We start from the raw sequence: 26,996 nt of genomic DNA, 5'->3' as shown, positions 1-26,996 counted from the left end.
CCCACTCCCACCCTCCACTCAGGACTTGCCGGTATTGTTTGCTTATTTGTTTAGTGACGTAGGATTTCACTGGTTCAGTGAAATCCTTTACCCCACCAAGTGTGCAGTCTCTAATGTCAACCCTTGGAGGGTGTAGCTCTGGCCGTGTGCACAATGTTCCTGACTCCCCCTACCCAGGCCCCTGGGATGACGTAGTTTAGCAGGGCATTTTGGCTTGTTTGTCTTGTTTTACTGTCCCTTCACTTATCTCCCTGTTAAGCTTCTGGCTGGACTGCCCGATTGGAATCACACCCAGCTGTTAGCCTTCACTAATTGCTACCCAATTGCTCTATTGTTTCCAACAGGGCCTTTAGGTATAAATTGCTCCACAGTCTAATCCACTTAAATTCAGGCTCCTTTGGAGGGGTTGTCTTTGAAGCCAATCTTTGCGGCTGGTTTTAAACTCAGGAGGGTTCTTTTCAGCTCTTTCTCTGGTTCTCTCTGTTAAAATTCTAGCAGGTCTAGCTGGCTTACTGTATCTCTATTATGGAGGTACCAGCCTCCTCTTAAATGTTCATCAATTGCTTTCAAGCTTGAAATTTCTCACACTTTTTTCCAAATAAAGTCAGTTCCTTTAGGGAGAGCTACAGAACTCCGTTCTTACAGCCTGCCTCTCCCCCTAGGCAGAATTTCTGAACCACTGCTCTAGAGCTGGGGGGGGAGGGGAATAGCAGCCTGCTTCTCTCAGAGTGACATGCCAGCTCTATGGGTGGGGTGCTGGGTGGGGATGGTAGCCACTGTCTTGAAAGGTCTCTCTTTGCATGGCAATTTCACCCTATGTGTGAGCTGGGGTGGTGGTGATTAGGACCCAGTATTCTTGCCCTCGGATAGAGCTTCCACCCTATAAGAGGGCGTTGGGTAACAGAAAGCCGCCCCAGACTTCTCAGCCATGCTTGCATGGAATAAAAGCTTCTGCAACTCAGAGTTGGGAGAGATGAGAAATGCAGTGACCTGCCCTTCCTGAGGAGAAACTATAGCCCTAGAGTAGGAGCTAGGAGGAAGAGGAAGCCCCATTTCTTGTCCACATCTGCCCAGAGAACAGCTGTCTCTGAGCTGGGGTTCAAAGAGGGAGCCGGTCATGTCTCAAAAGCCACAGTGTTGCTGTTATTACTGAGATTTAGTAGATTTTCTTGAATAAGTGTTTCTCCATTTCATGTATGCATGCAGAACCACTTTCAGAGACTTTAAGTGGATGGGGTGTTCAGAATAATTTTCACCAGTTATGTTTGTATCACTGGGGAAAGGATCCACAGAGCTCCTCATACGGCCATCCCTGAAGTGCTTCTCCTAACCCCATGTGATTTGCACTGAAAAAAATAATCATGTAGGAAACAGCTGGCTCCATTTACCAGTACTCTGTTTACTTCACTGTAGCCATATTTTCTAAATTAAAAATAAGGGACATGTGCTCTGGCAAGGGCTTTGTACTGCTTCCAGGTACGAGAGTCAATATGGGCAGTAAATGTTGGAAATACTAGAATTTACAATTCATTTAGATGGTTTCTGGAGACAACAGATCAGAATATTTAAAAGCGGGTTGCCCCAGAAAACCTGGAAATATATAGTTGCTAAAACTCCAGTTCTCCTAAAAAGCCATAAGGGATTCCTGGCTGATACAAGGTCTTCTTTTAACGACAGTTCTGTGTCTTCCCATCAACTAGCTCGATTTGTGTTTGGTGCTTCTCCAAAGACAATCAATTAATTCTAATAGGAATTCAACATGGAGAGACTGGGCTCTAAACAAAAAAACACCGGCAGCCAAGACTGAGTGTTGCCATGTAAAACCCATCCTCCAAGGCTGGAAATGGGCTGCTTTGTTTTAGCTCTAAATCAGTCCTCACCTCAGCATTCGGAATCTAGGGAGTTTTCTCTCCTGGGCAACTTGGGAATTTCTCAGGTAAAGCCTAGGTCTAGATGTCGGCGAGGGGAATGTAGCCTGGCAAAGTTGCGGGAAGTTAATAGGGCTGTCTCTGAAACTTCATTCCCAAATGTTCTTAAAATCAGACTCTGAAGTCACCAGGGAAATCTGGTTTTGAAATGATAGACAGCCCCAATCCCCTCAGCCATCAGGATAACACACCCTCCCTGGAAATACGCATCTGTCTAATTGCTCAAGATTGTGTACAAACTGAATATTCATGATCTTCATGTTGACACAAAGGCTATATTTTTAAATGCCACTACCCAATATTTAAAATCCTTTCTCTGTCCTTAAAAAGACTCATAGATTTTATTGGATCCACTATTTGAGACACCTAGCTAGCTGGGGACTGCATAGACTATGAGCCCCAGATCTCCAGATTGGGGAAAGGGATAGAACGTACTGGGGTCAGAGTTATTGCAAAGCATAATGAGTTTATTATCTATAGATTGAATAAATATGTCTTACTCATATATGTGTGACCATTTTTCAAATGGTTTGTTTAATAAGTTAAAAATCCATTTAAAAGCATTACTGAATTTCTGATTATCTGCATCTTGTGTGGTTCACTGGTGACACCATGCTGACCATACCATGCACCTGGCTGGGTCTCAGTTTCAGGATCAGTAAAGCGAGGCAGGCTTCCTATTCAGGTGACCCATCATTGAGCCCACATCGCCGGGGAGTGGGGAGGGAGAGGGTGCACAAGCAATCTGTTTACAGTCTGAGATACTCCGGGCAGCCTCTGGCAACATCACACCAGTGAGTGGCAGCACCAACTGGAGCCAAGCTCATCTGACTCTAAACTCAGCACCTCTTATGAGCTGGAGGAGGTAAGGCTGCTGTCTATCAGAAGGGCATGTTTGGAACCAGGACCCAGAGCACCATTTCAGAGCTTCCAGAAGCTTCCTGAATTTTGCTCCTGTTTTCTCAAACTGGCAAAAAACCAAAAGGCCTCCATTCCCAAGGCAAAGAGAAAGAGATAAGGAATTTGGGAAGCTTTTCTGCCCCAGGAAAGAATCAGACTCAATGACAGTTTGGTATTAACTAGCTCAGCCATGCAGGGAGGCATAATTAGTTTCCCAGCCCAGAGCTTCATTCCACCGGTCCCCCACACCCCAAGGGCTACACGATCTGTTTGAAATGAAAAGAAAAATAAAATCACTGCTCTCCTCGGCTGACCCATCAGGCTATTGCTCCTGGCCGTGGGCAAAAGGTGAGGCAGCCATCTGTCTGCTGAGGTGCAAAAGAATGAAATAGTCATTTTTAAATGACATTTTCAATTTTCCCCCTATGTCTACCATGCCCTCTTCTACCCTACTGTTTAAATGATTCTTTTCAAATTGAAAATATCAGGGAATAACAGGAAAAGAAAAATCACAGTAATCTGTGGCTCCCGCTAACAGGCTGCTCTGTCCCACTGGGCCAAGTCGGAGAAGAACCTTCTTCCTGGGCCCGCTTCCCAGGCCTGCTGACTGCAGTGGGTGGGAGAAGCTGCGCCGGGCCACCGTGAAGGGCCTGCAGGTCCAAACCCAAACCGACACCCCGCAGTGGGTGATTCCCCAGGCGGCCACCAGGGAACCAAGGGGTTCAGCCTGGTCAATTTCTCGCTCTGTTCCCGAACCATCTTCAGCCTTTGGTGCCCAAGGAATTTCGACAAAACAGGTAGGAAAAAAATCCTCTCCTGAGTCCAGAGCAACCCTCTCTGAGAATTCTTCCTCCTCTGCCACCTCCCTCCAGAGTGTGGGAAGAGATGGTCCCAACTTACCACTGCCACCCTAAAGACAACTCAAGATGGTGGGATCCATTCTGAGGTTCTCATAGGCCTCCGTGTAGACCGGAGGCCAAGCCGCCGCCACGTGAGCTGGGAAGCCAAAGGCCACCTTTCCCTTTAGCTCCTGGGGCCCTGAAAAATTCTCGATCCTTCTTTGGAAATTAAGCTATGCTTTCTCCTTCCTATTGACTCTCTGGGTATCCATTTAAATGACCTCAACTCTGTCCTTCTTTTTGAAGCAGAGCCTCCTTGTTCAGCTGCATCTTTTCTGGCATTATTCTCTGCTTTTGGTGCAGGTTTATTTTTCCCCTTCTAGACCCACAAGATTGCTTTTGTTTGAAAGTGACCACAAGTGACAGCTTTATTAAAATAAAGATATCGAGGGTCCCCTGAAGGCTTCAAGCTCCTCTCACCAGCTGATTCCTGGGGGATCTCAGTGCAGGAAAGCACATTCTATACACACACACACACTCCACTGAGCTGCTGCTTCCCTTTGATTAAAGCTTGCGACAGCAGTGTAAGCTAGGAGGTGCCTTGAAAGAGACCCCATAAATGCGTGTTTTCCTGTCCCTGCCCCAGAAGGAGGACACAGCCTGAGACCACCTCGTGCAAACCACCCCCAAACTTGGAGGGATGAGAATCCGTTCTTCAGTCCCCTGGCCTCCCTTCCAGACAGCTTTGAAGCCAGACACCTGGATATGATGTTCCTACTAAGTAAGTGGTTTTAGGCAGGCTTGCTTATTTATTCATTCAGTCATTCAACAAATTCCTACTCAGTCCCAACTACATGCCTGCCACTGTGTCAAACAGGAGAATGGAAAAATTAGGACCCTGCCTCTACCCTCAAGGAACCCACAGTGTAATGGGAAAAGCAGATGAATAGTTACAACACAGTACAACTTTCTCATCTATAAAATGGGACTAATGATCTCATGGGCTTATTTTAAGGCCTTTATAAAATGAAGTGAACTAAACCATGCCGAACATCTAGTCAGTGCCCAATAAATGTCAATTTTCTCTCATTTCCTCTCCTCGATGTAAAATCTCTGCCCCTCCTCCATGGGCACCACCGCTGGGATCTGCCAAGCTGGGAGAAGCCTGCTCCCAGTGCAGAGGCTGCATCTCCAGGAGCTGCCATCCACTGCGTGGAACCGAAGGCAGGTCCTGCTAACAGCTATGTCCTCAACTCTGAAGATGATCCCAGGCAGTAGATTGCAAGCCCCAAGGACCCAGACAGGCCACAGAAAGAGGACTAAGGGGTCCCCACAGATCCCAGCTATGGAAATCTACCCATCTCTTGTCCCTTAAGCATCTGGCTTTATCCGAGAATATGTAACCAAGGATTTACTTTCCCACTGCAGAAGTTTCTTCTGAGGTTGAAGGAAATAGGAGGATGTAGAGGGAAACTTTCGAGACTTGAGTCAGACCTCCAGATCCCTCCCCCAAAGTCTCCAGGTCCCAGGGGAGGACCGCCAGGGCCGTCACCAAGTTGCACTGGGCCTTGGATACCTCAGCAAACAGGTTGAGGATGTGGTTGCAGATGTTACTTCCAGGTTCTAGCAATGCTCTGATTCTAAGTAAAGATCCCTCTAGATCTTTACCAGGCTAAAGCTTTCACAATTAAGATACAACTTGAGAAAGCTCACCTTTCTTTGCTAATAATATATGAGGCAAGAGGGGAGGACTGCACTGAGCTGCACAATACTATATGTACATTTCTAATATAGACCAGGGTGAAATAAGACATTTAATTTTCAATTTACAAAAATCAAGTCAACTTTCTGTACTTCCAAAGTAATTACAAACTTAAAAGTACTTATGCCTGTTTCACTAAAAAACAACTGGCTGTTGTTGAAAAACATTTAAATTTCACAATTGTACAGTTTTAGGTAAATAAAATAATGATTTTTCTTGTTTTGTTAACAGAATTATCTGTCTCCTAAGTGACCAAAATTAGCCCTGCTAATCAAGAAACAGCAATTGCCCCGGAGGTTTCACAGTGATTTACCACAGTTCTCTCTAGTAAGAAAGCAAAACCATCTCTCAGTTTTCTGCTGTCACTAGAAAGGAATCTTTTTTGCGAGAACTTTAAATGGATAAGTACTAAAAGGAAAAAAAAATGTAGAGTGTATCTTCCCAATGTGAAACTACATCTATGTCTGAGTTGTAAAGGGTGTATATTAAAATTGTACCATGCCACAAAATGCATATTTTGTAGAGGGGGAAGAAAGAAAAGATTAAATTGAGTCTTCCTGACAATTGACTTAAATCACACCTTCCTGCCTGCAATTGAAATCATAAGTCATGTTGCTTTGAGTTAAATCAAATTCACCCTGGCAGGAAGATAGGCTGATGTGGGTCCAGTCCTGTAAGGAGGTGGAAACACAAGAAAACCCAAGTCTCTCCTCAAGGAGACTCTCCTTCCGCCACTGGGGAGCGTCCTTCCCCACAGATCCATCCATCACCAAGGAAATGAGATGTTGGCCAGGTAACCGGGGTGGGGGGGGGCACCTTGCATCATTCTCCCACCAGCCAAGCTTCCTACAAACACCGCACATTCCTGATATGGTCTGCTGCCTGCTGCAATGCCAAGTGGGTTTTACAAAACAAATCTTTCTCTACAAACAGGAGCAGGTCCCCAGGCCTGCAGGCTTAGAATTTCAGAGCAGGAGGCGAGTCAGACTGAGACACTTGAGCATTAGAATGAGTTTGGGCTCCCCTCTAAGCTCGCTTCTGACCTTCTCAAGCTGGATGGAACTGGGGAAGCCTTAGCACGTGCATCATGTCTAATGGCACTGAAACGGGCTTCAAATCTGCTCTTCTAGGTGTTTCGACCAGAAAATATATTCCCGATCGTATTTTCGATGTGAGCTCCAAGAAGGAAAGATAGTGGAAATGAAGGACAGAGGGAAGGGAGGGAGGCTGAAGGAAAGAATGTGCTTCCCGCCCCCATCCCTACACTGGGCACAGGCAGGCTGGGGGCGCTTTCCTGCATCACACAACAATCCCGCAATGTTAAAGGAGCAACTGCCATCATTTCTATAGCTGGGGAAACTGAGGCACGGGACAGTGAAGAGGCTTGCCCAAGGTCACCCAACCTGGAAAGGGTAGTGCTGATTCCAGGCACTCTTCCCCCCACATTAAATGAGAGGCAGGTAACTGCTGGTTCTACTTAATATCTGAGCTTAGTCTCTCCAAATCTCCCCTACTCCACGCCTCTAAATCCTCTTCATTCTTCCAAGATGTGTCATAAGTCCCAGTTCCTCGAGGAAGTCTGTTCTGACAATGCACTCTTCTAGAATTCAATTTTAACTCTCATTACACTAGTTAGCTTGCAAAAGCTCCTCAACTGTTTCTTGTATTGTCTTCTCGCCTCCATTATGAGCTTCTTAAAGGAAAGAACTATGTCCTGTATATTTTGTCATCTCCCGCCATGCCTGGCACAGAGTCAAGCCCATGAGAAGTGCTCAGGAAATAGCCACAGGACAGCCTGGATTGATGCCTTTCAAAGCTGGGCTCCTCTGCTCACCCCTGCCCATGGCTCCCCATTCCTCCCACAGTGGCCTCCAAGGCCTGCACAACCTGCTCCTCAACCAGCCCCTATCTGGCCTCATCCCCCACCCTTTCTCCCATAATCACTCTGCTGTGGCCACACTAGCTACCCTACTCTCAAATACACCAGGCACATTGCTACCCCAGGGCCTTTGCACTGGCTGTTCCCTCCACCTAGAAATCTCTCCCACCAGACAGAGTTCACACCTATCTTTCTCCAAGTTTTTCCTAATAGGAGAGCCCCTGACCACTTCATTTAACTGGGACTCTTTGTATTTTTGTCTGTGTCCCACTGAAATATCCTCACCACTTACTAGGTGTTCAATAAGTGCTAGCTGGATGAAGGAACAGAAGGATCTGAGCATGTGACCAATAGAAAGCCGGAGGACATCACAGGTCCGTCAAATTCCCAGCCATATTGGGGAAAAAATAGGAACTTGGAAGCAGGTCTGCAGTTTCTCCTGACCATCTCATGCCCCCCACCACCACCCCACCGGGGCCCAATAAACAATTCCAGCCATGGTGTCCACCTCCTATATCTGCCCACAGAGCTAGGGGCCCATCGTTACATATACTTTACCTGAATATCTCATTGTCTCAATGAAATGGGAAGTGCCTGGCAAACCTGGACATGTCTGCTGTCTCTTTTGCATGCACCAGTCCCCTCCATGCTCCCCAACCTGACCCCATGCCCTGAGCCTGGAGGACCCCCAAACCTTAGGTCTGAGTGAGTGGAGGAGATGGTCTTACTCACACTAAGTCCCCTCCTGAAGAAAGTAATACTGCCAGCTTCTAGAGCCATGCCCAGAGCCTCTCTGTGCTTTCCTGAGCGCTCGGTCCCCGACAGCTCCTGGCACAAGCATCCTTCTGTGTCTCCAGGGAAGGATACCAGCACAATAGTTGCTTGGTAACCCATCCCATGGTCTTGCTTCTCTCATGCATCCTTCCAGTCTCACCTGCAACCTTTCTTCTGTTTTCCCTCGATCAGGATCACTGGAGCAGAAAAACAAGAAGATCCCTGGCCCCTTACGAAGGAGGCTTTGTAGAGTAAATGGGGTTTTATCTTGTAGTAACTGCATGATCTTGGACAGTGAACTATAGTCACTGAGCCTTGATTTCCTCCTCTGTAGAACAGGGGGTAACAACATCCCACAAGGTTGCTTACAAGGTTAAAATGAGGTAACACGTGCCATGCATTTAGCACCTAATAGATGCTCAGCAAACATTAATTCTTTTCTTCTTCCCAGCTCTTCTCCAGACAAGTGCAGGCCTATTTCTACAACCCTTCCTCACTGGTTCCTTTTTCCAATTTTTGAATCATTGATAAAAGTCTCTTTTATCCACTTTGCACTGGATTTCCCTTCTAACATAAATCTCCAGAGTCTAGTAAAATATTTTTTTAAAGCCTGGCCCAATTATAGACTTGAAGGGTCTATGTCATAATCTCGACACTTTCCTCCAAACAGTCTTTTAGAAAATAAAGCAAATCAGAGGATCAGTTTATTACTAAGCTGAGATTTAGATGTGGAAGAAACCAAAAATGTTAAAAGACTCACTTTTTCAAGCCCTTGAACTGAGAGGCAGGTCTGAAGCCTCTCCCACACCCCTCCCATTCCTCCACGGCTCCTTCTCTCTCATCAGGGAAATACTATGATGATTAATTAGGCAAACCCGTTTGTCAAGATCCTTTGAGGTGAGAACCACATAAACACCAAGCATCATAACCACAATAAAAAGACACCAGAAAACCCCTCTGCTCTGGGACCCTAACCAAGGCAGAGCTAAATAAATCTGTAGCAGAATATCAAGAAGGATCTTCCACATGGATAATAGAAAATGTCACCAGCATAAACAGGAAGAGAGATTAGTTCAATAAAGGAATAAAGTCACATTTGTGGGTCTCAAGTAAGATTTTTGCTTACTTTTAACTTCCCAGCATATAACTCACAAGGTTATTAATACAGACTCCTACTGTTTTGGGCAAATAAACAGCTGCTGATGTTTTGTGCCCAAACCACTTTATTAGAGCTTTCCTTTACAGCAATTGTTTTTTTCCTTTCCAAATCCTGAGAGGCTCAGACAGCTAAAAAACAGAGTGCCGAGGCGGGAGGAATAACAAAGGAGAGAGGAGGCAGCCTGTGTGGGCAGGGAGAATGGGGCAGGGGCTGCCGGGACCCTCACTGTCCTCTTTACAACTCTCGGACAAAGTCAAGTTCAAGAGCGGAAAGCAGAAGACCCAGATAGGGTGCAATCAAAAGGGCTGTTTTTGCCCTGATGCGAAGAGTTGCCATTAAACAGAATTTACCATCGTGAGAAGGTAAGGATGACCAACCATCTGGGTTTGCCCAGGCTTGGAGGGGCCTCCTTGGACCCAGGAATTACAGTTTTAAAACAGGGAAAGTCCTGGGCAAATGGGACGAATTGATCACCCCAGAAGACACATGACTATGCCAGTGAAAGGGAAAGAACACAGCACAGCACCGGGCACACAGTAAGTGCTCCCAAGTCCCGAGGGGAACTGGAATGAGCTCTAGCTTGCAGTTGGCACGCTCTGCTTTTCCCACAGGACAAGTTCCTGGGGGCTTACGATGATCCTAGCAGATCCACAATGATCCAAGAGAAAGGGCTCTCTATGGCCTCTGGAGCAGTACTGCATTCACCCTTCCAGAGCAGAGCCCTCACCTACACAAGGACAGACCACGCCACCTGACTGCCTGGCTCCCTTTCCCCTACCAGTCTCCCACTTGACCTGATGAGGCCTCTGAGCTTACACCTGAACCCAATCTTCAGTAGAATCATCTCCTGGTCCTCTCTGTGTGATTTTCACCTTTTTTTTTTCTTCTGTAGAGGACATATATGCTAGACAAAGTTTCCCTTCTTGTCTCCACCACTATCAGCTGTGTGACCTTGGGTAAAGTCTAAGTCTCTATGCATCAATGTTCTCACCTCTAAAACTCTTCCCTCCGTGTTGTGAAGATAAAAAGCAAACATGTAAAAAAAAAAAAAAAAAAGCAATCATGTATGGATAGCATTTAGCCCAGTACCTGACACATAGGAGTTCTCTTCCTCTGTGCCTCCTGATACAATCAATCTTCCAATACTCTATATGCTTGTTGCTCTTAAAATAAACCCAGGATTTGGCTAGGATTCTCATTTGTCACTTCTGGAGCTTCAAATCCCTTCTTAGCTTTCTTATGCTTATATTCATTGGCTCAAGCAATTTTGGTACTGTTCTCCCGAGTCCCAGATGCCATTAGCATGACATTTATGAGCCCAGGTTTCAAATCCTGTCCTGTCCAGATCCCTGAATTACGTTCCCATTCCTCTGGGATCTCAATGGCCTTTAATGGCCTGTCCCAGGGGACAAAGATGGATGGGCAAGGCAAACAGGTCACCACTGCTGCTTAAAATGCAACAATACCCAACAATCTTAAACAGGGTGCTCCACCTCTGTCTTAAACTCTGGACAATGGTGGAATGAACCCATTCATTCCAAAGAGTTGGCTCTAAACTTCTTCTTCAGGCATCATTTTTCATGCTCTCAACCATCCCAAGGAGAGGGGTGCAGATGCCACTTCTCTGGACTCTTAAAGGGAAGTAGTAACAAAACGTAGCCCAGAGAACTATGTCTGCTGGCTCTAGTTCCATTTCAGCAGCGGCATTGTACAGGAAGCCTGTCATGGTCTCCCTGGGGCTGGACACACAGGGCTTTCAGAAAGCTTCCTTAAGGACAGTTTCATCTCCCAAAAGCAAACCTTCACAAAACTGACATGGAATGTTGGACAGTGAAAGAGCTACATCCGAACCTCATACCCACTGGGATGATTTGTCCTAGCAATACAGTTTAATCCATAATCGTGTAGCCAGAAAAAAACTACCAAAGCATTAGTGTGCACATAATCAGGAATCCTCTTGCTTCAAGTTCCAGTTGGCTGCACTCAGCTGGGTCCATAAAAAGTACACAGACCCACACATAAGATTCCAGAACAGCAGCTGTTTCCAATCACCACCACAACAAATTTTATATCAGAACAGTTGTGCAGTCACTTGTTATTAACAATAATTTAAGTACCAAAACACAGGAATGATTAGGCTTAACTAATCAGTTGAAGGGATCTCAAGGTTATCACGTCGTCTTGCATATGAATATGCTTTCTTGAGTGGGAGAGAAAGGGATAGAGTGAGAATAAGTGCACCGTGTTGGGACATGCTTCATCCTTGCCCCGCCCTGGGGCGTGTGCCCTGCATGTGAAGGCATGTGTTTGAGGAAAGGGAAAACATCAAGCACTTCTGTGCTCACACACTGCAGTGTGGAATGGAGCTGACTCTGACCCCAAAAACAGAGTGAGATTTGATAAGTTGACAACTGTAGGCCCCACGGAATAATCCAATCTCTACCCAATTCAAGAACCTGCAGCCCTGGAGAGACATTCAAGGCCAGCATAAAAAGTGCAGGCCAGCATTCATTTCATCTGGATCATCAACCAGCAGACCTAACCCACTCCGTCCCTTGCTGTCTACTGCAGTTGCCCAGCTCACATTTATGGACTTCTGCCCCTCCATCTTCATGCATAATCCTCTTTCTCCCCAAATCCCATCTTGCTACCTTCTGGCTACATTCATCACTCATTCAGCCTGGTGCTTCCCCAAAGAACCTTCTGCGTGACATCACCTGCAACTAGACTGCCTTCCTATATGATTCTCCACAGGGCAGCCAGCTGGCCCAGACTCTTGGACAGAACTCAAGCAATGAAAAAGGACAACAATCCGAAAGAGACCCTCAAGCCCCCCAATCAAGGCAATAGCCCATTCAGCTGTCCAAGTTAAGTGAAGTGAAATTCTATAGGATGCTAATGAAGATGGTCCAGTAACCTTGTATGTGGCTATGAATCCCATAAATACCTATGGAAAAACACAGACCAGACTAACCCGAGTGAGCTATGCTGACCTGTGAGGCCCTCACAAACCACAGAACCAGACTATGGCTCTCCAACATTTCATTCCGAATTCTCCTTGAGATTCTACATCAACCTACTTATCAAGGGCAAATAACAATTTATGTCAAGTGAATGGGAAAGAATGTGGAATTCATTTATTTTACAGCCTACACACTTCTAGATAAAAATGAAAATTCTTTGGCCATGGGAAAAAGTTGTATTCTTTGTCAAGGTTTTCCTACTCCACAAAGATGTGGTCTGGGGCTATTAATAAAGGTAATTGGGCTCAACTTCTAAATCCTGCTTTTGTACTCTCTCAAAATATCAATCACTGTTACTAATATAATTTCACATGCCACAGTTCATTCCGAAGGACAAATAGCTTTACTGTTTAAATGACACCCTTTCCTCAAATAAACTCCAAGCATTCAGCAAACATCGTATCCTCTTCTTTACAACCCTGCCAAGTCAGGGATCAGATGAGAAGGACACCAACAAATTCTAGGTGACATCCAAAAGCTACAGGGGACAAAAAAAAAAATAACCTCCCAACATCCAGACCTAGGACATTTTCTGACTTTTAGGGACCACATATGGTTTGTAATCACAGTGAGCAACCTGTTTTTACCGACCTAATGTACATTAATATGCACATAATATGCCTAACAAACTTTTAGGAAACAAAAAGCAGTTAATAATCCATTTCTCCCATTGTTGGGATGATCTTGACTCAGTGAAGTAAGATAATGGATTTGGAAATTAGTCATATAATGTAATACATTATTAATCATGGTATTCAGAAGGGTAAATAGATATTATAAGAACACTACCTAGGAATTCAATTTCCTTTAAGATTTGTTTACTCTCTTGAATTCTTTATGCTACCATCATCCCTCACAAAAATGTAACAGTCTGATCTTTCTTTTTCTCCCAAAACAGTGATTTTCAACCTTTTTTTAGAAAAGAAGCAGAGTCATTTTAAAAATATTTTACAGAACACCAAATATAAGACAGATGAAGGAGGAGATACACTGGCTGCAAGGAGGGGAGAGGTGGGTGCAGGAGGGGTCCTGGAGACTTCACTTGACCCTTTTATTTCTCAGGTCCTGGATCCAACCTTCTAGAAGCTTGGGGCTCCTGGGGCCACAGTGTGAAAACCACTGCCCTAAATCATCTATATAAAGCAAAAATTATGTATATAATATAGAATACAGGCAGTGTATATATATGTATGTGTGTGTGTATGTGTGCACATATATATATATTTAGTGATCTACATAAATAAAACATATATATAAAATACACAAACACTGATATCCCAAGAGAAAAACTGGCAGAAGACACCAATACAAGGTGAAAACAAACAGGGGTAGGGGGAAGATACTAAGTTTGACAGTAATCAAAGGAGTACAAATTAAAAGAACACTTGCCAGTGATTACATTTGCCCAGAATAAGTTTAATGGTAACACCCAGGGCTGGCCAGGCTCCATGAAACTGGTACAATAATAAATTGCTGGTGGCCATGTAGAAAGATTTTGAAAACAATCTTTCATTAAAATGTTCATACTATTTAAGTCAGTAGTAATCCCACTTCTAGAAACAGATCCTTTAAAAAATAGTTCAAAAGAAGAAAAGTGAGGTGAAGATGTTTATTTCTGTGTTAATTATAGTAGAAAAGCCAATGTTCAATAATGGGTAAGTGGTTAAGTCAATAAAGGTATATCAATGATGGAATACTATGCAGCCATTAAAAATATAGTACAAGTTCAGGGCAGAGCAAGATGGCGGAGGAGTAGGAGACCTGGATTTCATCTGGTCTCAGGAATTCAGCTGGATAGGGATCAAACCATTCTGAACACCCATAAACTCAACAGGAGATCGAAGAAAAGAATAGCAACAACTCTCTGAACAGAAAAGCGACCACTTTCTGGAAGGTAGGACGTGCGGAGAAGTGAATCCGAGGTGATATTCAGGAGGATAGATGGTGGGGGAGGGGCCTCCATCAGCCACTTCTGGCAAGTGATAGAGCCGCGGAGCACAAAATCGGAACTTTTAGAAGTCTGCTCCGCTGAGGGACGTCGCTCCAGTGGCTAAGCGGGGGTGGAAACCTCGTGGGACAGTGTGGTCTCAGGACCCTCGGGGTCACAGAAAGACTGGGGGTGCCTGAGTGTGGCAGAGCTCCCAGGTATCAGAGCGGGGAAGCTGGCTGTAGAGACGGAGCCAAGGCGCAGGCTCTCAGCTCGGGGTTGCCATAAACCGAGATCCGCGGCACAGTCGGGCCACTGCTCCTCCAGCAGGGACCCAACAAGCGGCAGATCCGGGGAGACTCCCCTTCCTCCCCCGGGGAGGAGCGGCATGGGAGCGCACCGCAGGGATCTGCGGGGTTTGGAGACTCCACACGGGGTCGGGTGCCAGAGATAGAAACGCTCGGTCACAGGCCGGCTGAGCACGGAGTGTGGCCGGAGACCGGGGAGATGGGAGTGACTGACGGCTTTTCTCTGGGGGTGCAGTGAGGAGTGGGGCCCCGAGTTCTGGGCTCCTCCGGAGCGGAGATTGGGAGGCCGCCATTTTCACTCTCGACCTCCAAAGCTGTACGAGAGCTTGCAGGGAACAAAAGCTCCCGAGAGCAAACCCGAGCAGATTACTTAGCCCAACGGGGCAAGGGTGGGGCAATTCTGCCTCAGGCAAAGACATTTGGGAACCACGGCAACAGGCCCCTCCCCCAGAAGATCAGCCAGAACAGCCAGCCAAGACCAAGTTTACCGATCAATGAGAACGGCAGAACTCCAGCGCTAGGGGAATACTGCACATAGAATCCATGGCTTTTTTACCATGATTCTGTAGTCTTTCAAAGTTAATTTTTTTTTTAACTTTTTTTTTTGAATTTTTCTTTTTCCCTTTTTCAACCAACATCTTATCAATCCCGTTTTTAAAAAAACATTTTTATTTTTCATTTTTAGAGTCATATTCTATCCCTTCATAATAGTTACCCGTATTTTTGGCATATATATATAAGTTGTTCTCTCTTTAAAAATTTGAGATAGTTTCTTCTAACAGATCAAAATATACCCTAAATCTCTAGAGTATGGTTTTTTTCTACTCCCCTGCCTGATCACATTCTCTCCTTTTTCTTTTTCCTTTTTTTTAAATCCTCTTCTTTCTTTTTTCAAACAACTTCTTAGCAATTCCTTTTATAAAATTTTTTATAATTTCCATCTTTACAGTCATATTCCATCCCTTCATCATATCAACCCTTATTTTTGTACATATATAAGTTTTTCTTTCTTTAAAATTTTGGGAGGCACTTTCTTCTAACAGACCAAAATATACCCAAAATCTAGTGTGTGGCACTGATCTATGCACCAGCCTGATATTTGATCATATTCTGTTTTTTTTTGTTTTGTTCCATTTTTGTTTGTTTTTATCTTTTTCTTTTTCTTTTTTTTTCTTTTTCTTTTTCTTTTTTCTTTCTTTCCCTTTCTTTTCCCCCGGCTTCACGTCTTTTCTGATTTGTTTGGAGTATATTTTCTGGGGACGTTGTTACCCTGTTAGCATTTTGTTCTCTCATTAATCTATTCTCCTCTGGACAAAGTGACAAGACGGAAAAAATCACCTCAACAAAAAGAACAAGAGGTAGTACCAACTGCCAGGGACCTACTCAATACGGACATTAGTATGATGTCAGATCTAGAGTTCAGAATCATCACTTTAAAGATACTAGCTGGGCTTGAAAAAAGCATGGAAGTTATTAGGAGAAATCCTTTCTGGAGAAATAAAAGAACTAAAATCTAACCAAGTAGAAATCAAAAAGGCTATTAATGAGGTGCAATCAAAAATGGGGGCACTAACTGCTAGGATAAATGAGGCAGAAGAGGGAATCAGTGATATAGAAGACCAAATGATAGAAAATAAAGAAGCTGAGAAAAAGAGAGATAAACAACTACTGGATCACGAGGGCAGAATTCGAGAGATAAGCGATACCATAAGATGAAACAACATTAGAATAATTGGGATCCCAGAAGAAGAAGAGAGAGAGGGGCAGAAGGTATATTGGAGCAAATTATAGCAGAGAACTTCCCTAATTTGGGGAAGGAAACAGGCATCAAAATCCAGGAAGCACAGAGAACCCTCCTCAATATCAATAAAAATAGGTCAACACCCTGACATATAATAGTGAAACTTATGAGTCTCAGAGACAAAGAGAAAATCCTGAAAGCAGCTCGGGAGAAGAGATATGTAACCTACAATGGTAGAAACATTAGATTGACAACAGACCTATCCACAGAGACCTGGCAGGCCAGAAAGGACTGGCAGGATATATTCAGAGCACTAAATGAGAAAAATATGCAGCCAAGAATACTATATCCAGCTAGGCTGTCATTAAAAATAGAAGGAGAGATAAAAAGCTTCCAGGACAAACAAAAACTAAAGGAATTTGCAAACACGAAACCAGCCCCACAAGAAATATTGAAAGGGGTCCTCTAAGCAAAGAGATAATATACAGTAACAGTCACCTTACAGGCAATACAATGGCACTAAATTCCTATCTTTCAATAGTTACCCTGAATGTAAATGGGCTAAATGCCCCAATCAAAAGACACAGGCTATCAGATTGGATTAAAAAACAAGACCCATCGATATGCTGTCTGCAAGAGACTCATTTTAGACCCAAAGGCACCCCCAGATTGAAAGTGAGGGGGTGGAAAACCATTTACCATGCTAATGGACACCAAAAGAAAGCTGGGGTGGCAATCCTTAGATCAGACAAATTAGATTTTAAACCAAAGACTGTAATAAGAGATGAGGAAGGACACTATATCCTACTTACAGGGTCTATCCAACAAGAAGATCTAACAATTGTAAATATCTATGCCCCTAACATGGGAGCAGCCAACTATATAAGGCAATTAATAACAAAAGCAAAGAAACACATTGACAAGAATACAATAATAGTGGGGGACTTTAACACCCCCCTCACTGAAATGGACAGATCATCTAAGCAAATAACAAGGAAATAAAGACTTTAAATGACACACTGGACCAAATGGACTTCACAGACATATTCAGAACATTCCATCCCAAAGCAACAGAATACACATTCTTCTCTAGTGCCCATGGAACATTCTCCAGAATCGATCACCTCCTAGGTCACAAATCAGGTCTCAACCAGTACCAAAAGATTGGGATAATTCTCTGCCTATTTTCAGACCACAATGCTTTGAAACTAGAACTCAATCACAAGAGGAAAGTCGGAAAGAACTCAAATACATGGAGGCTAAAGAGCATCCTACTAAAGAACGAATGGGTCAACCAGGAAATTAAAGAAGAATTAAAAAAATTCATGGAAACCAATGAAAATGAAAACACAACTGTTCAAAATCTTTGGGATGCAGCAAAGGCAGTCCTAAGAGGAAAGTATATACCAATACAAGCCTTTCTCAAGAAACAAGAAAGGTCTCAAGTACACAACCTAACCCTACACCTAAAGGAGCTGGAGAAAGAACAGCAAATAAAGCCTAAACCCAGCAGGAGAAGAGAAATAATAAAGATCAGAGCAGAAATCAATGAAATAGAAACCAAAAGAACAGTAGAAGAGATCAACGAAACTAGGAGCTGGTTCTTTGAAAGAATTAACAAGATTGATAAACCCCTGGCCAGACTTATCAAAAGGAAAAGAGAAATGACCCAAATAAATAAAATCATGAATGAAAGAGGAGAGATCACAACCAACACCAAAGAAATACAAACAATTATAAGAACATATTATGAGCAACTCTATACCAGCAAATTAGATAACCTGGAAGAAATGGATGCATTCCTAGAGATGTATCAACTACCAAAACTGAACCTGGAAGAAATAGAAAACCTGAACAGACCTATAACCACTAAGGAAATTGAAGCAGTCATCAAAAATCTCCCAACAACAAAAGCCCAGGGCCAGATGGCTTCCCAGGGGAATTCTACCAAACATTTAAAGAATAATTAATACCTATTCCTCTGAAACTTTTCCAAAAAAATAGAAATGGAAGGAAAATTTCCAAACTCGTTTTATGAGGCCACCATTACCTTGATCCCAAAACCAGACAAAGACCCCATCAAAAAGGAGAATTACAGACCAATATCCCCGATGAACATGGATGCAAAAATTCTCACCAAAATACTAGCCAATAGGATCCAACAGTACATTAAAAGGATTATTCACCACGACCAAGTGGGATTTATCCCTGGGCTGCAACGTTGGTTCAACATCCACAAATCAATCAACGAGATACAATACATTAACAAAAGAAAGAACAAGAATCATATGATCCTCTCAATAGATGCAGAAAAAGCATTTGACAAAGTACAGCATCTTTTCTTGATCAAAACTCTTCAGAGTATAGGGATAGAGGGTACATACTTCAATATCATAAAAGCCATCTATGAAAAACCTACAGCGAATATCATTCTCAATGAGGAAAAACTGAGAGCTTTCCCCCTAAGGTCAGGAACGCGGCAGGGATGTCCACTATCACCACTGCTATTCAACATAGTATTAGAAGTCGTAGCCACAGCAATCAGACAGCAAAAAGAAATCAAAGGCATCCAAATCGGCAAAGAAGAAGTCAAACTCTCACTCTTTGCAGATGATATGATACTCTATGTGGAAAACCCCAAATACTCCACCCCAAAACTGCTAGAACTCATACAGGAATTCAGTAAAGTGGCAGGATATAAAATCAGTGCACAGAAGTCAGTGGCATTCCTATACACCAACAACAAGACAGAAGAAAGAGAAATTAAGGAGTCGGGGCGCCTGGGTGGCTCAGTTGGTTAAGCGACTGCCTTCGGCTCAGGTCATGATCCTGGAGTCCCGGGATCGAGTCCCACATCGGGTTCCCTGCTCAGCGGGGAGTCTACTTCTCCCTCTGGCCCTCCCCCTCTCATGCTCTCTCTCTCTCATTCTCTCTCTCAAATAAATAAATAAAAAAAAAATCTTTAAAAAAAAAAAAAAAAAAAAAAAAGAGAAATTAAGGAGTCAATCCCATTTACAATTGCACCCAAAACCATAAGATACCTAGGAAGAAATCTAACCAAAGAGGCAAAGGATCTGTACTCAGAAAACTATAAAATACTCATGAAAGAAATTGAGGAAGACACAAAGAAATGGAAAAACGTTCCATGCTCACGGATTGAAGAACAAATATTGTGAAGATGTCAATGCTACCTAGAGCAATCTATGCATTCAATGCAATCCCCATCAAAATACCATCCATTTTTTTCAAAGAAATGGAACAAATAATCCTAAAATTTGTATGGAACCAGAAAAGACCCAGCATAGCCAGAGGAATGTTGAAAAAGAAAAGCAAAGCTGGCGGCATCACAATTCCGGACTTCCAGCTCTATTACAAAGCTGTCATCATCAAGACAGTATGGTACTGGCACAGAAACAGACACACAGATCCATGGAACAGAATAGAGAGCCCAGAAATGGACCCTCAACTCTATGGTCAACTCATCTTTGACAAAGCAGGAAAGAATGTCCAATGGAAAAAAGACAGCCTCTTCAACAAATGGTGTTGGGAAAATTGGACAGCCACATGCAGAAGAATGAAACTGGACCATTTCCTTACACCACACACAAAAATAGACTCCAAATGGTTGAAAGACCTCAGTGTGAGACAGGAGTCCATCAAAATCCTAAAGGAGAACACAGGCAGCAACCTCTTCGACCTCAGCCGCAGCAACTTCTTCCTAGAAACATCGCCAAAGGCAAGGGAAGCAAGGGCAAAAATGAACTATTGGGACTTCATCAAGATAAAAAGCTTTTGCACAGCAAAAGAAACAGTCAACAAAACCAAAAGACAACTGACAGAATGGGAGAAGATATTTGCAAATGACAAATCAGATAAAGGGCTAGTATCCAAAATCTACACCAACACCCAAAGAACAAATGATCCAATCAAGAAATGGGCAGAAGACATGAACAGACATTTTTCCAAAGAAGACATCGAAATGGCCAACAGACACATGAAAAAGTGCTCAACATCGCTCGGCATCAGGGAAATCCAAATCAAAACCTCAGTGAGATGGCACCTCACACCAGTCAGAATGGCTAAAATTAACAAGTCAGGAAACGACAGATGTTGGCGGGGATGTGGAGAAAGGGGAAGCCTCCTACACTGTTGGTGGGAATGCAAGCTGGTGCAGCCACTCTGGAAAACAGTATGGAGGTTCCTCAAAAAGTTGAAAATAGAGCTACCCTACGATCCAGCAATTGCACTACTGGGTATTTATCCCAAAGATACAAACGTAGGGATCTGAAGGGGTACGTGCACCCCGATGTTTATAGCAGCAATGTCCACAATAGCCAAACTGTGGAAAGAGCCAAGATGTCCATCGACAGATGAATGGATAAAGAAGGTGTGGTATATATATACAATGGAATATTATGCAGCCATCAAAAGGAATGAGATCTTGCCATTTGCAACGATGTGGATGGAACTGGAAGGTTTATGGTGAGCGAAATAAGTAAATCAGAGAAAGACATGTATCATATGACCTCACTGATATGAGGAATTCTTAATCTCAGGAAACAAACTGAGGGTTGCTGGAGTGGGGGGTGGGGTGGGAAGGATGGGGTGGCTGAGTGATAGACACTGGGGAGGGTATGTGCTATGATGAGTGCTGTGAATTGTGCAAGACTGTTGAATCACAGATCTATACCTCTGAAACAAATAATGCAATATATGTTAAGAAAAAAAAAAAGAAGAAGAAGAAGATAGCAGGAGGGGAAGAATGAAGGAGGGGAAATCGGAGGGGGAGACGAACCATGAGAGACGATGGACTCTGAAAAACAAACTGAGGGTTCTGGGGGGGGGTGGGAGGATGGGTTAGCCTGGTGATGGGTATTAAAGAGCGCATGTTCTGCATGGAGCACTGGGTGTTATGCACAAACAATGAATCATGGAACACTGCGTCAAAAACTAATGATGTAATGTATGGTGATTAACATAACAATAAAAAAATTGAAAAAATACATAGTACAAGTTCTCCTTAAAAACCCTCTACTTAGTTACCCTCCAGAGGAATCGCACCTTCAATCCCCCTGGAAAACAAGCCCCAAGATAGCTTTGTTCCTCTGTTTTCTCTCCTACCCCACCCCCACTCACATCTCCAGCTAACAATTGAGCTGTATGCTTACCAACACTCCTCTGAGTTTGTTCCCAAATGTGTTTATACTTTTGGTACTTGTCATTGTAACAGCATAATTTAATTACATATTCTATAAACCAATGGAATATGACTGCTAAGAAGATGAGAGTTGCTGTTTCTAAGAAAATTAATTTCACTGCTTTGGAAAGACTTTATAAAGCTAGTCACTTACATAGCAGTCAGATTGCATGTGAGCAAAATCACTGCAAAGGACAAGATAAAAGTCATAAAAATTTAGGCTACTACATGGAGGTTGCTTCATAAGCATCTTTAAGTTCTCAATGAATTTTAAAGAAAACAGAACTAGAAATCAGTCTCTGTAAGCAGCACATTATGGGCGTGGTTTAGGCAAGGAAGATGCTCAGAAAGGCAGTTGGCCCACCCAGCCCAAAGACAAAGCCCTGGCCTTAACATCAAAAGGCTGGCAAATGAATGTACAACACATTCAAAAATAATATGAAAATAAAATATTTACTGCACGTGTGCAATATTTTGTTTTATTCTCCTCTTTGCCGAGTTATTCAGTTAACTAAATTAAACCCCAATTGTGTTGATTGTTGTCCCTTAAAAACAAGTCTACACGACAGGGTCCAGGAGTGTCTTGATTCACCACTGTATCCAACGTCACCTCCCCGGTGTGCTGCCTGGTACATATTAGGTCTCCAATAAATAAAGACTGAATCAATAAACTATGTAGCAAACATGAAAAAAAAAAAAAAAACACTTCTAACAAGAAGCAAGCTGAAAAAAAGGAGAATATAAAATTACATGTGAACCATGACTACACCTTTGTTTTTAAATATGGAGGCAGATGGGCAAAGTTAGAAGGGAATGTTCAAAACGCAAAATAGTTGGGTTAGAGTAGAATGCACTAGAGGCAATTTTATACATTTTTAAATATTTTCTTTAATATTGGCACAATCTTTTACAGATTCAAAAAGGTACTAATCAAGAAAAGGAGAAAGCTGTTTGGGGTTCTACTGGACTTCAAAATAAGAATCGCACCAACACTGCTGTTTCTCGGCAGTCTCCAACATGTAGGCCTCCTTCAGCGGACCCTCTGCCTCATCCACCTCACCACCTCCAGCAATCCATCTTTCTCCTCCAAAGAGCGAACCTGTACTAACACGGATTTCGTGTCTCCAATCCAACAGGATGTTATTTTTGAAATCTGGAGCTATCTACCCTCTCCTTTACCATAGATTTGGTTTAAAAAAAATAAAAATTCTCAAAACTGCAGTTTACATTCCCAAGAGATTCTCAAACACCATCTAATTAAATCATTCAATCAGAAAACAAATTAAAATGAAATATCACTGCAAACCCCAAGAGGAAAATAAGCTTTTCAGTCATGACTAGAACAGACCTCTAGGGTGATGCTCCAAAGCCTCTTCTAATTGCAAGTCCTATGGAACATTCTGCTGAACATTTTGTGACATTTGCAGTTTCCGGGACAACTTTCCTTCCAAAGCAAAGAGGAGCCTGAGCAAGGCTCCAAAGCAAAACATATTCATTTGAGAATGGAAACGCTTTCATTAATAACTAACTGGTGCACTGGGCATCCACACTGTGTACTTATTCATCCATCCATTCATCCATCCAGCACCTACTCTGTAGAATGTGCCAGAAACTGTCCTGGGTATTCCATGAACACTTTTTTAGTGAATGTAACCTCTGCCTCTCAGCATGAGATAAAACAAAACCCAGAGCTTCCTGAGTTTATCTACGGAAGAGTCTCGAAGTGGAAAGGCTATGACTTCATCATTCCTTGGCCATTCTCTGAGGTCTCTCATTCTGACACCCACCCCCACCATCAAGTAACTCCAGGGGAGCACTGTTCCCCCTGTGATCTGCTGGCCCTCTAGAGGACAGTATAGTACGTGGTTAAGAACACAGACTCTGAAGAAGCCACATAAGCTGGGTTTAAATCTTCGAACTACCATGTACCAGTGATGTGACCCTAGACAAATCATATAATCTCCTCATCTGTAAAATAGAGTTAATATTACCCATCTCATAGGGTTGTGATGATTAAATTAGTCGATATACATAAAGCACTTAGAATGGTACCTGGCACATAATGGGTGCTATATAATTTTCAGCTGTTATCATTATCCTTTCTTCTCCACTCCCCCAGCTCAGCAGACTAAAATGGGTTGCTCAAAAGGCTGTACTGATTAGAAGAAATGTGACAGTGGAATACACATGAACGGTCCACATCACCAAGTATAAGAGTCGGATTGTCCTTTCCCACCCTCTGCCTTCAGAGAGCTGCACTTGGCCAGTCCCAAACTTTGCAGGCCTCTTACTTAAATCAAGTAAACCCCTAGGTTTCCTTACTTCCCTGCATCCTAGCTCTGGATGGCCCCAGCACCACTGGGGGGCGGGGGTTGTCAGTAGTCATCACTACACCATCATAGCACAACCATCCAACTAATCTCTGCCCTCTACCTGCCTCCTATCTAGTCTTCCCCAAGCCACTGACTCTTCCCCACTCCTCTACAGGTTGTGGCTTCTGCCTTTCTGTCCTGAGAATCTGGTCATTTCTGAATATCCACAGGAGTCCTAATACAGTCAGTGCACATACACAAGAGAACTGGACCAACCATGTCTTCAGAATCCCGTTCTGTCTTTGCTTCCTATTTCTCCCAATTTTTTCAGGTATATATTTTAAAGTTCAGAACGATGCATAGTTACAAGGTTTCCTGGGAACAAAATCACAAAGGCTCCTTTCAGCTTTAACACTGTACTCATTTTCATGTACAGCCTTATAAATCATGTGACGTGGTCCACATTCAACATGACAGGGGCTACTCTGTGATGAGCTCATGGGTTAACAACGTCTCCTCACCGCTTCCCAAAGTAGTACCTCGCTCACCTCCTCCCTGAGCAGACTGGAAAGCACAAGAGAACCATTTTCCAGGAATATATATATATACACATACACACAGAATCTGTGAATGAAAATCTCTCAAAATCTGTAGGCAAACTGGAAACGTCAAAGTAAGGTATGGCCTTGTGTCTCCCTGGGAACATTCTGAATCACCCTGGGGCAAACACCGTACTTCTGTCGCTGATGAACTGTCAGTCCAGACCCACAGGATAGAAAAAGTAAGAAACAGCAGCAACAGGAACCATCAGATGGATAAACTGGTCTGCCAAGCCCAGGGCCAGTTTGAGAGGCAGAGGCAGGTATGAAGGAGAAGCTGCCAGGGGTCCCCTTTGCTAGGAAGTGTCCCCAAGCCCTGGGCTTGGTTTGAAGTCATCAGTTAGAAAGCACGAGCGGTATGTACACCTCTCCTGCCCTCACCTGAACCTTCCCTGGGACCTATGGGGAAATAGACCAACTGTGGACACAGCAGCTCTCCCTACCTTAGCAGGGGCAGCTGGGGCAGAAGCAGATCCAGACGCCTACGTGTGAACAAAAGAGAGTGCTCCTGGGGGAGAAAGGCTTCCATTCAAGCAGATATTTGCCAAGGTCTGCTGGGCAGTGGACCCAGAGCCTGGCTGGGCTGCCACGTTTACAGGTGAACAAGGCTCCCTGCCTTTAAGAAGCTCCCACTCCTGGGAGAGAGCAGGGGAAGCGGGGAGGTGAAGAAAAGAAGTGTGAACGTGTGAGACGCGCGCGTGTGTGCACACCCAGCACCAGTGCCCCGCGGTGCCGGGAGCTCTCCATCGCCTGCCTCTGACAGCACATCAGACGGGGTCTCCTCGGGAGAGCTCCCGTACCCCATCCTCCCCTTGGCCCCAGCCCTGACCTGGAGGGAGCGCAACCACCTCGCGCAGCCTTAGACTCCAGACCCACTGCGACCGAGTCTGTCTGCTCCGCCCCAACCGCTCCCTGGGCCTGGGAGTGGAGCTACCGGAGGGAACGGCCTTCACCGGGCTCCGCGGGGAAGGCACAGCCCAGGGTGGGCTGTCTGGGTCCTAGGCGGATGCGCCACCGCAGTGGACAGAGCTCCAGGCTCCTCTGCTTCTTCCCCGAGTAGACACCTGCTCCTGGAGAGGGTCTTGGACCCACTGGCTGTGATGGGGGTGGGGACCGCTATAGGTTCGAACAGCACCCCCAGCCACAGATTCCCGGTACATGTCCAACCGCCCACGGACGGCGCACAGCAGGGCTGGGGCTGGGTCTACGCAATCGTCCTAGCCCCGGCTTGTCCCACAGCCTGTAGGTTCTAAATGCCAAAGACTGGGGCCGCGCAAGCATCTCGCCCTGGGCCCTTACGCGGGCCAAAGGAGCTCCACTGCCCGCGCCCGCTCTCTCCTGCACACACACAAACATTCACGTACACACACTCTGAGCCGGACCTCCGTGTGATCCCGAGAGCCGGCGAGCAACCAGCCGGGAGTCTCAGGCACATTTGGACACGTGCGCAGCGCGCCCCCACACCGCCAGTGAGCTGCACACACCCGCGCGTGGAGCCCCGCGCACACACGTGTGCCCTGGAGAAGCGCGCACCGCCGCGGACAGCGAGGGTCTCCCACGCAGGCGAGAGCGCACCCGCAGCCCCCCAAGCGTCTGCGGCCTCAGACCCCGCCGCCGCTGGCTCCATGCGCACCCGCCCCAGCGCACCCCGGGCCGCGCCAGGCACTCCCCGGCCTTGTGAGCCGCCCAAGTTTCCCGGGGCGCCCGTACCTTGGATATGCTGCTTGATGACATTCTCCAGGTGGTCCAGCCGTTCAATAATCTTCAGGGTGTCCCCTTTGTCTTCCTCCAGCTTCTTGTCAGGCGCCGGCTCCTGCCCCCGCACATACACGCTGGCGATGTAGTTGGTGACCCAGCCCACGTAGAGCAGACATATGATGTTGGTCATGCCGCTCAGGATCACGCAAGTGGACACCAAAGTTTTGGTCTTCCTGGTGCACACCATTCTGGGCTCCCTCCTCCATATAGAGCTCCCGGGGGACCCTCCTCGCCGCGCGCCGGCACTCCCCCGCGCGCACACCCCCCCAGCCCGCCCGGGGCCGCTCGGCGCCCGAGCACCTGAGTCCCGAGGTCCTCCACAGCCTGGGCTGCTCGCCGTGGAGCCGCCGTGCCCAAGTTTGGAGCTCCCGCCGCTGGCCACCCGGAGAGAGAGCTTGACAAAGGAAATGAGGTGGATTTTGTTTCCAAATTAAAAATCTCCGAGCCCTTCTGGAAGCGGTCACGGGTGGCCCGCAGCCGCGCGCCCGGATACGCGCGTCTGGGAAACTTTGCCACAGCCTGGGTCCGCGGCCGCGCCGTTTCCCATCGCCAGGCGCGGATTGCCTTGGCGGTCCGACCGGCCCGCGCTGCTGGAAGGACGGCGGCGGCGGCGGCGGCGGCGGCGGGGAGAGCGGCGGAGCAGAGCGGCCCGGTCCCCTCCGAGCGACAAGCGCCGCCACCAATCGCGCTCCGGCTCGGGAGAGGGGCCGGTGCTGGGCGGCCGCGGACCAACAAGGAGGGCGCGGGGGGCGGAGTCCGGCCCCCGGGCCCCACCTGCTGGCCGCCCCTGGCTCCCGCCCTCCAGGGACGCGCCTGAGCCTCCACCGGCGGCCGCGCTGGCTGCCCCAGACCCGAGGCTCCCGGAGGCGGCGCGCCGCCAGGCTCAGCCC

The 26,996-nt window shown here is 45.5% G+C and overlaps 1 protein-coding gene across 2 annotated transcripts in view; it reads right to left on the bottom strand.

The window, feature by feature from the left end:
• The window catches only part of GALNT18 (polypeptide N-acetylgalactosaminyltransferase 18), a 348,769-nt gene extending 321,907 nt beyond the window's left edge, over positions 1–26,862 (bottom strand). The window contains exon 1 of one of the 2 annotated variants that reach the window (XM_036087930.2): positions 26,059–26,862. In XM_036087930.2, the coding sequence (XP_035943823.2) occupies positions 26,059–26,293 (235 nt within the window). In that variant the 5' untranslated portion in view covers positions 26,294–26,862. The remainder of the gene's footprint in view (positions 1–26,058) is intronic. The other variant, XM_036087929.2, reaches the window with a different exon arrangement.
• Between the last annotated feature and the right edge of the window lie 134 nt (positions 26,863–26,996).

Source organism: Halichoerus grypus, chromosome 11 (assembly GCF_964656455.1).
Source record: "Halichoerus grypus chromosome 11, mHalGry1.hap1.1, whole genome shotgun sequence".
NCBI lineage: Eukaryota > Metazoa > Chordata > Mammalia > Carnivora > Phocidae > Halichoerus > Halichoerus grypus.
Note: the sequence above shows the minus strand (reverse complement) of the source record. Positions and strands in the feature narration are given on the sequence as shown.